The sequence below is a fragment of the Photinus pyralis genome, unplaced genomic scaffold (genome assembly GCF_008802855.1).
Source record: "Photinus pyralis isolate 1611_PpyrPB1 unplaced genomic scaffold, Ppyr1.3 Ppyr1.4_LG4, whole genome shotgun sequence".
Taxonomy (NCBI): Eukaryota; Metazoa; Arthropoda; class Insecta; order Coleoptera; family Lampyridae; genus Photinus; species Photinus pyralis.
This window is the reverse complement of record NW_022170511.1, coordinates 10,923,282-10,941,352: the sequence shown is the minus strand read 5'-3', so window position 1 is coordinate 10,941,352 and position 18,071 is coordinate 10,923,282. Positions and strand designations below refer to the sequence as shown.

The 18,071-nt window shown below is 34.6% G+C and overlaps 1 protein-coding gene across 1 annotated transcript; it reads right to left on the bottom strand.

The window, feature by feature from the left end:
- LOC116167927 (probable phospholipid-transporting ATPase VD) lies at positions 1-15,011 on the bottom strand. Its single transcript, XM_031483540.1, has 9 exons — positions 14,879-15,011; positions 10,515-10,707; positions 10,211-10,458; positions 5,796-7,877; positions 5,619-5,742; positions 3,636-3,898; positions 3,399-3,586; positions 3,263-3,348; positions 1-849 (listed from the first exon to the last, which is right to left on the bottom strand). Exons 2-9 carry the CDS (start codon positions 10,621-10,623, stop codon positions 815-817), a joined length of 3,135 nt encoding a protein of 1,044 aa, XP_031339400.1. The 5' UTR covers positions 10,624-10,707; positions 14,879-15,011; the 3' UTR covers positions 1-814.
- Positions 15,012-18,071: the final 3,060 nt, after the last annotated feature.

The following is an 18,071-nucleotide window of genomic DNA, read 5'->3' as shown; positions in this document are numbered from 1 at the left end:
TTCATTTTCTTTACCAATTTTGTACATAAATACATCTTTTATATAAAATCACTACATAACTACACATTTCTAACAGTATCTTATACTTTAAAAACTCAACAGTACACATCACAAAATATGACAATGGATATTTTAAATAGATTATTTTAAGGCAATTATACACAATCCTTACATCATAACAAATTGACTACGTTACAGGCAATAATTTAGTACAAAAATTAAACTCGTAAATGTCTAGGATTTAGGTCAGTCACATTTTATTAATACTAAAAGAAGCCTAAGTAACTTATGCCCAATTATTATTGCTTCTGTAGTAATGTTATTTCTTCCATTTACCTGATCGCTGCCGAGAATAAATTAATAGACTGTTCAATTGTGGTACCTACACTCAGTTGCAACCAGTTAAATGGAAAGCAGGCAAGAAGTAATATGGGCTGAAAAATAACAGTAGAAATACAATGATAAATTAATATTTGGCAAGAACACTATAAAAGCCATACAAATGTTCATGTTACATCATTATAAAGGAACAAAATTTGTTTACGCTATAAATAAATTGCCTAGAATTGGTAACTAATGCTTTGTATTTATTACACTAAGTATAAGTACGCTTCTACTTTAAAATAGGTACAAGTTCATTGTCGATGTACACTTTCGTAAAATAAATAAGAATGGCACAGAATAAAATTAAAACGAGTTATAGAATGAAAAATAGTTTTATTAAATGGTCCCTTATAATAATACTCATCACAGCCTGGAAATACATAATTAATGGAGGTTCAATTCTCATAAGGACACTTTCATCCAACTGCTGTTAAAGTGTGATTTGGATTCCGACTATCTGTGGTTCTAAATGAAACAGAAAAAAGATAAGTTACTTCACAATCTGTGACTCAAATATATTAATTTTAGCTTTAATGAAAGCTTTCAAACAAAAACAAATAATTGGCTCTCTACATTAATAACATAGCACTTCAGATGAGGGTCACCAGTCAACGCTCATAAAATTAAGTTAAATAATACGGGGTGCCCTTTAAAATTTGCATTTCCGCTCTCCTTTAATTTATTCATACTGTGCAGCAGTAACGTTACGCGAGTTACTGTGACTACCATTACAAACCACTGCACATTTGTATGAAATCATTATGTATACTTGTAATAAGTTCCATAATCTTCTTTAGAGTGTCTTTGAAGCAATGACTCCTGACAATTCACGTTGGGTGGTCTGCACAAACCACAACCAGTTTCAATTAATAATAATGACTATTATAGTCACCGGAAACTCTAAAATATACAGTGAGTTTTTTAACATTCAATGTAATTATTCCTATATTCACTTTTAAAAGAGACCAATCTAGACCAATAATCTGCAGTATACCTACTGCAGCTAAATAACAAATGAATTAATCTGCTCCTGTCAATTATTCTCATTTTATCGATTCCTTGTTTAGTAATTTCAAGATTTGTTCGCCTATTTTTTCCTTTTGTTAATAATATGTTAGTGTTACAAGCTGTATCAATATTAACGCTATTAATACATTCTCGCTTAAAAGCAACAACATTTATGGTAATATGTTAGAATTATCTGGGAGATTGGTAACATATTACAGGACAACCTGTATATTTGAATAGCACTAAAATGAAAACAAAAATGTTCTACTACTGTTTTCTAGGAACTAGGAAGTGCGGAGCACTATGTTATTATTGTGAATCTAATTTTATACTCACGTTTGAAGAATAAACTAAAAGATTAAGTTTTTTTCTCGACAAGAAGATAAACAAATGCATAGATATAGGATATCAGAGGTGAACATCGAAATTGAGTAAGAAGCTCAAACATGCAGACTTACCTTTCGGGTCAAGAAGAAGATAGTAGATGGTTTTGAGTTACAACCTAACCATGGGATTTAGGTAAGCGTGAAACAAATTAAACGAACCATCTTTATACACATTAAATGTAATCATTATTTGATTATGTAATCTATTTTGAGAGTTGCAGTAAGTAATTAAAAGTCATAATTATCGTAGCTATTATTTAGTTTTCGTTGATTATGACGAAAAAATTAAAATATAATCCCCATGGTTCAGCTGGATTTAAAAAAATGCTAACTAAACATAAAAAGCAAATGTTAATATTCACACACAAGTTATTTACAATTGAATATACAGAATAATAATTTTGAAACTTCTAATTGCCACACCTCTTATGCAAGCACATTTGGGGTGTAACAGAGATGATGGGCTTACAATATACAGGCGGCAAAAAATATGGAAAAAAGTTGATACATGTAAACATATCAGCTAATTTAGCTAATTATAATTTGAAATGCTCACTTTTCATTAGTACGCAGAGTATTCATGTTTGATTTATATTTCACCAAATATACGAGTAAATTAATTAAATTGGATCCATCTTTTTTAGATATTCAGAAAAATACGAACTACATACAGAGCTATTCATTTAGAAATAGACATAGGCATTTTGCATTGTCATTCTAGATTTTAATGAAAAAACGACAGTAAGTATGTAGTACGCTTTTAGGTTATGATGAAGAGATATTAAATTCGGCCGCTAAATTACCCTTAAGTACTACACCAATTGACAATAACAACTTTTTCTTCAGATGAATACATTGCACACGAACGAAAATAAAAATACGGAAGCCAATGCAATAATATACCAATTAATTAATATGACAGCAAAATCTTCATTTGTTTTACGAAGTTATTTCAGTTGCATAAAATTAGGCGTCCTTCAGCAGAGTTTTTGTCATTTTAAACTAGACATAGGAAATCCTTATGTATACTTCTAAATGAATATCACTGTACATATGAACATTACAGAAAGTAAACCAATAAACCACAAGAATTTCTTATAAAACCGCATACACAATTTGATGCTGACATCATTGCTGCTGAAAGGCGTGAGGTTTATTAAAATATTAATGTGTTTCTAGTGTTTCCAAATTGTAAGGTTCCAGAAAAATAGAAGTGTCGTGATATATGCTTTGATTTAGTTTGTTTCAATTATGCGACCTTAATTCAATCTACAAAATTGCTTCCTCACAATAGACCAAATTATTCTGTATATTTCATAAAAAGTAATTACAAAATCTCGTAATTCAAGTGTTAAATTCACACAACAAAGAAAACAGTACCTAGTAAGAAAGTTAGCAAAAAGCGTGAACACCACAGAAACCAAAATACCTGTATATTGAAGAGGCCGACGTAGAACGAGACCAAGATACAAGAAATCCCTCACCTCTCCTGTTATCACGCCGATATGTTATAAGCGCCCTCGTAACGTCGTCAGGACTAATTGTGTTTTTTATGACTAGAAACACTAATCTAAAAACACAAAGTTAACTAGTGACACCTTGAAATTTTATACGTGGTACCTTGGAAGAAGAGCAATTACAATAGACAGCAAGGTTGACAGCCAATACGTTGGCGAAATAATTGCATGCTGTATCACCCAATAGGTACTCGGCAATCCGAAACAATTCACGCATAAGGAATTGTACAAGATCGAATATACATAGAATGCTCCAATCGATATAACTATAGACGCGACGTGAATTATTGTCTGAAAAAAACAAGTTAAAAATCGGATTATATGAACAATATAAACTCACCCATGATTTAATTTCGATTGCGACATGAAACGACATCACAAACATACAAATGGTGGTTACAGTTGTTCCAAATTCCCATATATCGATTGCTGTATCCATGTAGACTGCGACACAAATAAAGAATATGGCCAGACTTTGATACAAAGCATCTGCCAATGTCAACCAAAAAGAAAAACTTCGATACACTTTACCTAGTCGACCTTTTCTGTATAAATACGGTTTTTGGCGCAAGAGATCCTCGGGGCTGTCTTGGTCATAAACACCTACAACAAAAACTTTAGTCATTTATGTGCATTTTCATGTATTAAACAAATACGTTTCTTCATTAGCTTCAAAAAACAGTGGGTACCCATCTACTCAAAAACGCGAAATTATCAGGTTTGACACACCAAAATGATTATGAATTATTTTATTGCTTGGGTCTAATGTACACTTTGGTTTAATTTTTAATTGCTTCAGATCAAATTACATTGAATGGTAAAGGCAAAAAACCGCAGAGGTGGCTGCTGTGAGTATTTAGATACGTTAAGCGAATATTTACGCACTCTTTATCAGAGATGAAATGTTAAATCGTAATTCAAGAATTTTTCTTAAGTAGCCCTTGTGTACTTGTACAGGGTGGAAATTTTTCTAGAACACTGAATATATCTTCAAAGCTACAATTTGGAAAAAAGTTATCAACAATAATTATAAAAAGTTTGCTACTAATCTAATTTGAGGTAAGTGGCGTTACCTGTGCATGGTTAAGGGGAGCATATTTTTGTTAATGGCAACTCATGTAGGACATAGAAATTTGAAATTTGGTTCACAGTCGCAATCGGTTGATTGTGGACTGACCTTCGAAGCATTAAAATTTTGCATCTGTCATGGTTTTTGCCATACGTCAATTTTTCTGTAACCGTTTGCAGGCGTAAGGGTCCATTCCAAAATTCTCTTAAGCCATTCAAGATAAGCGAGTGCTCATGTTTATATTCGAGTCCTTAATGTCTAAGAAATTTGTTGAGTGGCAGCTGAAAGTCTTGAGAATGTCAAAAGATGTCAAAAACTTCAGTTTTCCAAATTGCAAATACTATTTCTGATGCCAGAAATGAATGCAGATTGGAATTTTAAGATCACTTTTATAAACAGTCTGTATGCCTATATCAGATAGTTTTTGAGTGAACGAGGTTTTTTGAAAGAAATATTCTGATTTTTTTCATTAAATAATGGTAGGCTCTGGAGGCAATCGCTTCATTTGAAATGTCAGTCGAATCAAATGTCAAACAGTATTATAGTGTTCCATTGAACTATATACTCTGTAACTTCAATGTAGTGTTCATATTAATTCGCCCAATTTTCACTATGGACCATTATCCACATTATGTTGTTTTTGATTTGTTTTGTTATTTGTGGTGAGAATAATAGAATAATTGACAGAACATGCCACATCAGTAAAGTCCCTAGAGCTATTCTTGTGTGATTAATAGAGGGTAACCCTGATTTGAATTTGACTCTCCCCGTTTCTTGCGGTTTATTTATGTTGCTCGATCCTTAGAGTGACACATACTGATCCTCGAGTAACTCGTTTCACAACACAACTTAGGTCCAATCACTAGACAAGATTGTTACTTGATGACCATGTGCCATGGGTTTCAGTTAAGTTTGGCGAGAGTTTTGGTTTTGAGTTGCACAGTAGCTTACCGGCTGGCCTTGAATTATTACAGGGAATTTCCCACGCAACCGCTTGGCAATCGCAAATGCAAAGAAAACTGAATGTTCTGTAGATAATAGTTTCCTTAAAAGTAGATCCATCATAGATGGGTGCAGGTGGTAATTAATAGTAAAAGCCAGAAAGAATTTTAAAAAAACATTGAAACAAGTAAAGAACACGAAATTTGTCATGTTCTAAATTTTTTTCGTACATATGCCTTCTAAAATCAGGTGGTGGAAACTCTTTTCTTTACCAATTGCTTATTTTAATAAGTAATGGAAATGTTAACTTACCAATAGCTAATGGCGGCAACGATGTAAATAATAAATTATATAACATGAGATACATCTGATCAATCATAACAGCACCAGAAAAGCCGCAATACAATTGGTACCAAAATATCAAAAAAACGAATGCCTAAAACAAACACATTGTAATTGTTTATCGTACTGTTTCGGAAATATACTCACAGCATTTTTATAAAAAAAATACAGCACCATCCGTGCCAATCTGTCATAGCTCCAATGTCCGTGAACTAATAAAAACCTCTCCAAGTATTTAAACTTCGACAATGCAAAATCAGCTGCCATCACTGCCTGCATTCCCTCTTGCCCAGATATCCCGATACCTACATCGGCCGTTTGAATCATTGAAACATCATTAGCTCCATCTCCAATGGCAAGAGTCCTCATTTTTAACTCTTCCTTAACTACCTTGACTATGTACGCCTTTTGCAGTGGTGTCGCACGGCAACAAAGCACAGAATTACAGAAAGTGGTAAGTTTTAAAAAATGTTTGGTTAAATTTGAACGCTTATCCAAAATATACGTCAGACTTTTTCCGTCAACCACCAAGGCTCGCGAGTACTTCTTCCTATTCACCCTAGTTCTTCGCAATAGCTCGCTGGTACTGCTTGAAGGTTGACTCCTTCGGTCGGAGCCGTTGCTTTCGCTGCACTCCTCAATTTCGGTCAAGTAACACTTAATTGTATCCTCGGCGGCTTTTTTCGACCTCGCCATGATTTTCAAAATTTCCATATCCGAATTGAAAAGCTTTGCAGAGAACGCGATATTAATTGCAGTCTCCTGTTTGTCGCCAGTAAGTACCCAAACGACTATACCCGACGCTACTAATGAGACGAGAGTTTCTGGTACGCCCTCCTGCAGACGGTCCTCAATTCCAGTCGCTCCCAATAACGATAACTTCCGCTCCAACATGGAGTAACTTTCCCGAAGTTTGCTGTCGCGATTTTCATGCAATAGCTGATATTCTTGATGCATCGCCAGCCAATCAGTGTACTCACTAAACGAAAGAATTCGCTTGGCCATGAGTAACACTCGTAGACCTTTACTCGCATAGGTGTGAAGCTGCTGTTGTGTTCGGTTGATTATTTGCTTCTGTTCAGAGTCGTCTTCTATCGGCGCCAAATTGGGCAATATACTACTGTCCGCACCTTTACAATAAACAGTTATTTCATTTGTGTGAGGATGCCTAAGAATTATAGACATTCGTTTTCTATAGGAATCGAAGGGAAGAACTTGTAAGATTTCGTACTCCAAAATACCTTCTCCTGGTACATCTACGATCACTGACCCTGGGTTTCTTTTAAGCAAACGGCAATTATAACTATAAGCTGCATCAACTAAAGCTAGTTCGTCAGGACTCTCCGCTTCGAATATTGGTTTAGAATCGAACAGTGTGGTGGAGCAATTAAGTTTCGCCTTCTGTTCATCGGTTAAATTACAGCTATTTCCATTACGTTTATTTCCTAAGAAAGGCAGTGATGAAATGTTCAACTTTGGCCTAAAACTACTTTTTATTGCGCAACTTTGAGCGATTTCTTCGGCATTAGGTGATGATTCCACAGAGTTAATAGGAGTTAGTGATGGCACATGTGTCGCTCTTAAGGAATCATTGTGTGTATGCGAATTTAATGGCGGGGATGGTGTAACCGATCTTGACTCTTTTAGACGTTCGTATTTGTCATTTGTGGAGTGCATTTGACCATCCCTATCTGTACAGTCTATGCTATTTAGTCTTGCACTCCCCGAAGTTGCGAAGACATTACTCACGGCTTCTATTACTCCACTAGCATTCATGAGATCACAGTGAGGATGATGTGAACAGACTACCGTATTACAAACAGCTAATAAAAGCAAAAATTCCTGAATTCTAGCTGCATGTCTTTGCTGTGCTATGGTACTCTGTTCGGATAATTGACTATCTAAATCTTCTTTTAACTTAGGATTAATTATTACAGATAAAGCTGCACTCGCCTTCGCACCTCGTCCTTCATTTTCAAGATTATGATGATTATAATCTACCCCCGCAATAGTGCACCGTCGAAAAATCATTCTGTTCTCAGTCAACGTGCCAGTTTTGTCAGAGAATATGTACTGCACTTGTCCTAGTTCTTCAGTAATATTTAACGCTCTGCATTCGACACGTTTATCGGTTTCCGTATCGTACAAATCGACATTATGATGAATATGATAAACTTGAATAATTTTGCACATTTCGAGGGTAACATATAGAGAGAGTGGGATCATAATCTGAAACAAAACAAACGTAATAAAAGATGATATTTCAAAATTTTCAGCCAAGATAAATACGATTCTAATCCTTATGATTACTTTCAAAGTTCAAAGTTTTATTGCGACTCAGAACGATGAAACGACACAATCACAGGCTTTAGGTGTAATTAAAGTCAATAGCAAGTGTATTAAATTATTACTAATATATACGTATCTTAGCCATTCATTCCAAATGACTGTACCATGTACACTGTCGACTATGAAATACCTACTAATACATAGGGCAGTTAACAGCAGTAGCCAATATTCGCAGTCCAATGTGTGTTTATGAAAATCTGCAGTTAGGTACTGTTTCATAAAAGTATGGATACTTCAGATGAATTAGTTTAATTACACTTTGAATTGTTTAAAAATCACCTACGCAATTGCAAAGTCCTTGGATTTGTTCAGGGTTCATTGTATATCACACAACATAATATTATTGTAAACATTAACAATTTTGTATATTTTCAATAGAAGGTGTAGCCCCACTAATAATTAATTTGGAAGATGATTCAGATGAAGATGATATATCATAACTGATGATCCAAATTAATGTTTTCCGCTTTATTCAAATATCAACCTCAAGATTTGAAGTCTACAAAATAGCTGGTGAATGGCGCCTGTAGTGAGTTAAAATTCATGGAGAGTTCGCATCTTCGGCAAAAAGGCTATGGTGCGATTTTTACCAGAACGAAAGCAGGTTCGTGCACGTGCGACGTTCAACACCCAGCTGGAACGATGCACGTTAATGTTTTTGGTTTTTTGGAAAACCAAAACATTTTTTTGTAATTGGTCAATTTAAGTGGAAGTAATGGATATCCTACCTACAATGCAGCACTCTCTGTATGGCTGCATACATACGTATTCTCTTCCATTCATTGCATGACATACTTAGTGATGACATCATAACACACCAATGATGTGCACGAGTAGATGCCCAATGTATTTTCTAGCCCGGGAAGTGACGTCACACCAATCAGAGACGGGGTCGTGACGCCACAGCTAATCAGACACGAGTACGCCTACAGGTTTTTCAACTGATCCAACAGGTTTGTAAAGCGGGTCAACATATTTTAAAACCGGTACCAGTTCACAGTTGTTGAAGCGGGTGGAAAAGCTGTTGGACCGCTTCACGAACCTGAAAGAGAGGGCAATAAGAGGGCGCGCTCGTCTCTGATTGGCTCTGACGTCAGATTCCTATTGGTAAATTACATCACATTACAAACAGAAATAACACATCAATTAATTTGGTATTGTCTTTGTAATTAACCTAATAAAATACTCATTTACTTCCCGACGCCTAATCATTTTGGAAATTAAATGAACAATGGCATTTTCTGCAATGAAATTGAGGCTGTTGAGGGCGCCTGAATTCAACTTTTATAAATGTTAAAACATATAAATAATAATATTAAACATAAACATCAAAAACCAGAAAACAGAAACTGCACAACCAAGTGACATCTAGATAAACACAAAAATTGTGTCTTGCTTTGAACGACAGCATGAAAAATTGAGCTGTTTCACATGCAGGTCAACTGTGAAACATACAGTTCTTTATTTAACACAGGAACGAATGGAATCAGCGATCGCAAACCTTAGTCAATTGCTATTGGATGAGTTGCGTTTGACAAAGCGCGCGACTTTAATTACCTATGAGCAATACAGTAACAATCTAATCACATATCTAAGAACGCAGAACCTAGCAGCATTGAATAACATCACTCAACGCTAGAAGGAAATATCCAATCTAGTTTTCTTTGGTAAGTCAAATATAGAAAACCTGGTACTAAACTTGTACAAGCAATTACAATGGGCAAAACTCCTATCAACAGCTATCTGATATTAATTTATTATAATTACAATCGATTTCAAAACCAGCCTTGGCGAAAATCTCAACAGGATTTACCAAACCTCAATGCAGTTTAATGCAAATAATATTAGTGCTACCGGAACAAATTGGAATATACCTGTAAAAATTAGTACTGCAAATTAATTCTCAGAAAACGCACAATTTACATAAAAACCCCATTCCAGTTTAAGTAAAATTCCATTCATATCTAAAACCGGAAATTTTGCAAATTGTCCAAGTAACATTCCGTAAGGAATGCACTTTGAGAAATGGGACTAGAAGCTAGCTGTATGAATAACAAAAACTAATGGCCTGAACATGTACATTTACTTAATAAGTTACGCGTGTTGCCTATAAGCCAGGATTAGAATCTTACTGTTGATATTGAACTGAAATATAACTTTTAAATTCCTTTGAATATACCCAAGTTCAAATACTATAATGTGCTCAAGCTTACCTGTAAAATAATAATGTACGTCCAAAAGGCAAGAAACGCTTCAGTGGATTCAGAAGAAGCCTCAAGTTTAAAGGGCTCTTTTATTTGATTGTAAGCTTGCAACCATAACTTGCAACCAACCGCTCCAATAACGCACAAAATCACAAGAACCAGAACACACCAAAACACATCCTGATTCATCTGCCTTTCCAATGCCGATCTTTTATATCGTGGGCCACCATTGTTTAGCATCGCTTTCGTTTCATGTCCTAAAAAGCGCAAAAACTTTAGATGGTTAAACTCCCATTTTTTCCATTTTAGTTACCGGCATACACAACAATTCCTTCCACGTAATCGGTATTTTTAAGCAGACATTCCCTAAGCAGTAAATTTTCGGTACCGACCACTTCCCTCGCGCCCGATGGATGCAGCATGGCGCCATGAAATCGGTAAATTTTGGTTGTAGGTGCGTCCACTTCGATGTGGCTCCGAAACTTGCTTGGTTCGAATATTTCTTGCTGAAATTTTAGAAAATCTATCAGATATTCAGACATTTCAGATTTGTAGTATAAACTATTCCATTTTTAATTCGGGTCAAATTAAAATTAGAATGTAAGGAAGAAACACACACTGAGTTTATTTTAAACGCTTCTGACATTATTTATTTTAATTTTTATGCATACATAGTAAGCCACAAATAATTTTCCAAAATTTGCATTGCAGAATTTCAATAGGTACTGCAAATCGAAGAAACAATTGTATTTCAGTATTGCGTACAAATGTCTATAGTTCTATACCAAATGTAATAAAATTATAATAAATAAATGAAATAAATAAAATCAGATATATGATTATTTTTAATGGTGACCCTATATAGGGTGTCTTAAATTGAGTAGGATAACATGGTTATCTTCAGTATTATTATAGTTACAGATTCGGTTAAATTTGCAAAGTTGTGTAGTTTTTGATGCTGATGGATATTCCAATGAAATATTATGAAAAAAATAAATCGTTTCGTAAATAATTGTAAAAAAGTGAAAATCGACATTTTAAAAAAATTCAAATATTTTAGTAACCGTTAGTAACACTTGGAGCTATCGAAAAAAGTTTCAAATTTATTTTATTTTTTTATGTATTTATTTATTATCCCTCTATTGTTCTGGGGCCTGAACAGGCTCGCGCCCAATTACAGAGTGACCCGCATAATGCTTTTTTTAGAGGTGCATCTGCAGAAGGTCTTAAGTTGTTAATAAAAGTTGCAAGATTCGATGGGATAAATTCAATGGACGTAGAACAACTTTTTTCAAAATGGCGGTTTTCGACATATTAACATCAACTTCCTTATTTTAGATGGACGCCATATTGGATTTTTACGTCACTACGCAAATTTTGGGAAAAGAAACATTTTGAATCCTCAAATGTAGTTAAGTTAGTAGCTTAATTGGTCCCCTATACGAGCTTAAAAAGGTAAACAAAAGAATGTTGTATTAGGAATCTCAGTGTGTTTTATGAACATTTCAAGAACAGGATGAAAAAATCGTACTGCCTTGATGATACAATAAGTACTTTGTGTGACTAGTGAAATTCCATATTCCATATTTTATCAGTATTATTATTTTCTAATTCTAGACTGTAAAATTTAATTGTAATGTATAGATGACATGAGCTTGCATAAAATGTAGATAATGAATATCTGAACCAATAACCAAAGTAAAGTGTGATAACTGATAAGATATTGTGTGTTTAATGGTGAACAATCATTGTATAGTGGAGGTCATACGTAATCTGCAGAATAATCTTAAAATATAATATAATTTTTTCATTAATTTTGGAATGGGCTATGTTTTCCGAACAAATAGGTATGTATGACATTCACAAGGGCGTGAATAAATGGACAACATGGGCAGTTGCCCCTCCAAAGATTCTTACTGAAATCAAGCAAACAATTTATATTGATCAGAGCTGTATTTATTGAAAAATTCAAGTTTCTTCCAATATAGACTGTATACTGACTGCAGTCCATTAAGTGTACAACAACTGGTAATTTTTTTTTAGTTGCAGAGTCTGTGCCGTTCCTACCTATACGGCGATGCGTGAAAATCGCGCGGGCGGCCGAAGCAAAGAACGGCTATAAGTTATAAGAGAAGAAGCGTTTCTCAAAGGCTTTATTATTATACAATTATACCATTGCAGGGTGTTAATTAATTGAGTGCCGACAATACAGGGTGTGAATCCTCGGGTGATTTTAAGGAGAAAAGTTTATATCAACGTATGTCCTAAACATCTTAGTTTGTGAGCTACAGGGTGTTAAAATTTTAAGAGAAAGTTGAGTTTTTTACCATAATTTTTTTTATCACTCTTAGATATATTTATGAAGTTTTGTACACACATTTTCATCATTAAGAAGCATTTTTTGACGCAAAAGATTTTTTTAAATTTTCACCAGTGACGTCCGTACGGGGTTTGAACTGAAAATTTTATTTATTAAGTTTAGGACACAAGAACGGTTGACAAATTATAGCAGTAGAACAAAATTTAGTTAACAATATTAGTTTAAAGAAAGTGGTTATAAAGCATTATTAGTTTACTTGATTATTCTGTAAAGTTGGAAAAAGGGGCGGACCCTGTGCAGAGTCGAAATCTAAATATCCTCAAGGTTTGGTGTGTGTTTGGTGAGCAGTCGACTTCGGACCTTCCGCTGCGAATTTTGTCTCCAATCGCGATCTCTCTTTCTCGTGTTGCCAATAGAATCTCAAGCTATGAGAAGTAACCCGAAAATTGAGTACTATTTTGTGGAGGGTTTTCAGCGATTTCCATCAAAATGGCGCATTTATATGACTGTGGGGGCGTCAGAAGTGTGTACCTACAAAGGGAATGTGGTAATCCCGGACAAGATCTTATTAATGGTGTTAAGTGTCCATTTTCACGAAAATTGGATAGGTACCAATGGGCCAGTAAGGTTGCCACTACGTTTCCATATAATAAAATATTAATGTGACAGTGATATTGTAGACTAAGCAGGTTATTAAAATAACATTTACAAACCACCAACTACATGATTGTGATAAATAATATTTTACACCTTTAATAATATGTATCAAATATAGGTCACCCTGTACAATTATGCATATTACGCTTTTTATATAATTTTTCAGAAAAAAAGGCATTATGTCATAATGTTTGCGGAATGTAGACAAAGGATATGTATCCATGTGTTGTAATAGCCCTACTATTACCGTCTCACGTTTCTGCTTGATAAAAATAAACCCACATACATAAACCGACTATATTGAAAAAAATAAAATAAATCCAACTTCCACTGCACTCACAATTGATTTTTTTTATATTAAATACTCAATTACTTACATCTATCCTGAATCTGAATACTATTTAAATTTACTTAATATAATTAAATACCTACAGCAATGAATATAATGGCTACTAACCTATAACTAGCCTACCTAATAAAACCATTCGCCGAAAACAATTAAAAAATGACTTTTGATAAAAATAACTTTTTACAATTTAGACATTGGTATTCTTCTCCTTTTGAGATGGTGTTTTTTGTAGTGGAGGATGATTTAGATTATTCTCAATCTTCGTCTATTAATTCCAATCGCGTAATCCAAATTGAACAACAATTTCCTAGCGCGCATTTCGTACTTTATATAATTTCTGAACGGAAGTCTTTCAATCGCACGTTACTGAACTGCAGTTGCTTTTTTGCAAGATACTCAATGATTAATACTTTCCGAACGATTCACTATTCCAGAACGACCAACTTGTCCCTGGTGAAACGATTTTAAATTAAAACGCGCAACAAATTCTCTTTGGTTTGGACCTTTTTACTTCCGTTTTCCGCAGCGAAACTCGCCCGTGCGAATATATGCGAAAAAAATCTAAATTTCGGATCATTTTGTTTTTATATCGCGAGTAAATCAACGCCCGTCATTAATACTCCCAACGATTTACCGGAAATAAACAAACTCATAATTTTTTAGCCTCGCTGTTTTATTACATATTTTTCTTAGAATCAATTGCGTCTTTTAACCAGTAATCTTTTTTAAATCACGTACGAATCGTTAACTAGCCCAAAATAGGAAGTCCAAAACCAATAACTCATCCAAAATTTCAAGATATTTGAAACTTAATTACACCGAAAAAAAATGTTTGTTAATTTTAATGAAAACTACAACTTCCCAGAAATCTGAATCATCGATACGCACTTCTACCCAAATATAATTTTGAAATCTACAAAAACTTGAAAAATTTAGCAAGCTTCCGTTACAGTGTTGAATACAAACCGATTGATACAATATTATTATGAAGATGGTCATGTCAAATATGAATATTTCGAGGAATATTTGTTTGAATGCTCCTTCTCCTTAGCAATGAGAGCGTAATTCACAGTTGCAATTTATGTCTAGACCACGGTGGTATAGACAAATTTAAATAAAAAAACTCAACTTTTTGAATCTCATCTGTTACGCACTTCAGGATGAGCAGCATCATTGTGAAGTTTGAATTTCAGCAAACTGAAGAAGGTGTATTTCACGCTACACATCAAAGCTTATACTTATTATTTAAATTATTCATGTGCATCTTATTTGTAAGTGGTCTAAATACTTTAAATCAGAACAAATACTTTCTCCGATCCATACTTAGCCACCTTTAATATTTTTAACCAACCTTTTTTAGAAACGTACGTGGAACTTCTCTTTGTTTTAAATTCGTTTCGCCGTCTAAATGGCCGGTGTCAATATAGCAGACTCCATTTGGCGCACTCGTTCGTAATAGCAAGATGTCGGCTGGCACCACTTCATTATTGGATAAGTGTATTAAATCGCCCACTCGAAGTTCCTTCCATAACACTTTCTTGTATCGAGCAGCTTCACTGAAAAAGAAATATACACTTAGTCAATGTTTAGACTGCGGCTCGAATTAGTTTATTTTTTTGCATCAGTCAAGTTGAACCCCTTCACTTTCTAATAGTATCAAGTGAGAATACCACGAATACGTTGTGAACCGAACATTAAATTCATTTACGCAAATCAGAAATTATTAGTATCGTTTTCGTCCTCCGCTGCTAAATTTAAACAGGTTAACTATAACAAATTGACCTCAATTCTTCTAGTCTTCTATAATAATCATTTACCATAATACACTGACCCCAATTCTCATGCAAAAAATGCGGAAAAATGCATTGTTACTAAATAAACAATAAATATCAACTTCATTTACAAGTATAATAATTTCGTTGAATAATAGCTATTTGGTTAAGTAATTTAATGTGCTATAATACGCGTAATTGACTAAAAATGTAAAGTTAGACCTGTGCTGTTTGAATAAATGATGTCTTTTGGTAAAGATATATGGGTACTGGCACACCTGACGCATCGAAGATTATATTTTAGATTTACCTCTTACTACTGCTTTAAATTAGTTTAAAGAATAGAGGTCCTGAATCCTCTTCACATGTATAGGGATGTTATTATTTTTAGATATGTTCTTTATCCAGGCTTTTACATTTACGTATGAAAACTTGGGTGGTAGTGGGGATCAAAACAAGCATTTTTTCCAAATAAACCGAGGGTCCGTGTTTCGTTTGGGAGCCACCCCCACAAAAGTGGTAAAATTTGCATTTCTTGTTTAATTTGGTTCTCGGCAACCATAAAAGTTAGAAAGACTGGTGGTACGGCTTTGAATAGGTTTTCGGGTATGTTCGAGGGTATGTCCTTTCCGATTCTTTAAAAATTTTTTCAAAATTCCTCCCAGAAAGTGCCCGCCGTTTTTTGAAATCACTTTTCAAGCAAAAGTTATACTCATTTGAAGATTTGGTCTTCCGGGCGCAAAGTGTCCCCCGCCTACTAGTGAGTGATTAACTGATCCTAAAAAATTCGATATGTCGATCATGGTATTCAAGTCGATTCGATTCCAAAAAGATGTAGATTGTGCGTGGCGGCGGGTGGTGCGAAAATGTTATTTAAGTAGAGTTCCATTACAATCCATAAGTCTCGCTATAAGCATTATTCCAAGTAACATAATATCGACTTAAATCGTTATTTTTTTTTGTTATTTGCGACATTTTCAATTAACTACAAGCGAAATTCAGGCGAAGTTCAGGAAGTACAACCAGATTATGAAACAGTCAGTGTTCTCCTCCCACTTCAATCTGAAATCTGGGTATTGGCAAGTAGGCCACGTCAACATATCCAACTGACGACCACCTTGCGAACCCGACACTAAATTTTTGATCAATCGCTATTTTGTTATTTGAAAAAATTAAAAATAATTGCAAATACGAATGTTTTAGAAAGCTGAAAGACATATTTGTTTTTTCAATAGTCCTTTAAAGAAGGGAGTTATGGCGATTTTTCGAAAAACAAAAGAACGCTAATAACTTCGAACATAAGCACCATATCAAAAATTTGACCTAAGAAAAGGTGTTTGTTTCAGTAAGTTTCTAACTGCCGTTTTCGGGTGGGACGACATTGACACCTGTTTCCGCGATCTCTTTCTCTTTCTTTGAACTCCCAAAAATCAAATTTCGTCAGGATACGAATCTTTTCCTGTGTTCCTTTTTTGTGTGCGCCATCTTATGGTACGAATTTTAGACAAATTTGGCAAAATCCAAAATGGCATACCCGATCTCATCTATGTATATGTTCGAGCTGGTGAAAAAAGTAAAGAAATGCCACCTTTGACCTTAGATAAGTAGACGAAACGAAACGACTCCTGCTTTATTTACAAAAAATATTGTTTTGGTTCTGTCTACCACCTAATTTTTTGACATACTTAATTCTGACAACCTTTATGTTTGCATCTCATATTAGACCAGCGACACGTCGAAGTTAAGACCAGCAACTCGTCAGCAACAAGCAATTTTGGGGTTGAGTAATGTCTTACACATGTCAGCGTTACGCCCCTTCATTTCCAATAGTTTTTTAATATTTTAATATTTAGTATTTAATAGTTTTTATTTCGGTAAGCTCATTAATCATTTTCATAAACATATTTGGGAAACGTGTCTCCGTATTATCAGCACACACGTTGGTTAAGATTAACATTTCCGACGTCTTAGCAAACAAATTATTTGTGCGGTAGTAAAGTACGTTATTGATTTGTAGTTTGTAGTTCTTCAATAAACTGTACCCGAGACTGTACCAATATAGACAACGAGCGACAAGGTAAACGAACCGTACACCGACATCAACCCTTTCAAATAGGTATACTTGGACCCACTCAATATTCAATTCCCATTTCATTTATTTCCCCGCACGTAATGGAAAAGTCGAGAAAAACATTTCCTTATCTACCCGCACTTACGGGAAACACTGACCACTGAACAAGAGCCTGAGCTGAAAGTTTGATTTTTCTTAACCTTCCCAAGCTCTCGATGTTGGCTGCGGTTATGGTGGTGTTCCCAGAGGTACCCAATTCAGTTCGACTGCTTTAGGCCCATAATCGTAGAAACTTCAATGAAAACAAAAGAAATATAATCGAATGATAAATGGACCATAGAAACGTTTTTGAGCAGTTTACAGTAGCAGCAGCAACAGGTATTAGATTCGCTTGAAAAGTCGGAAAATTTGTCAACTAATTTCGCTGTAAAACCTCGCGCTTTTTAAACGAATGAAAAAGTCCACAAGTCAAGTGAGTGATACCATTATTTAAAGTATTTAAACAATGAATGGTGATACATTAACTTAGAACTAGAATTTGAGCGAAAGTCAGTGAAATGCCTGAAGGTACGTGGTAGTGACACCATTTCCTAATCGGTGCTGCCAATATTCGCATTGCCTTTTATGCGCACATCAATATAAATTCTAGGTCAATAACAATTCGCAGGAAAAAACAACGTAATCGTAAATTAATAGTTAAC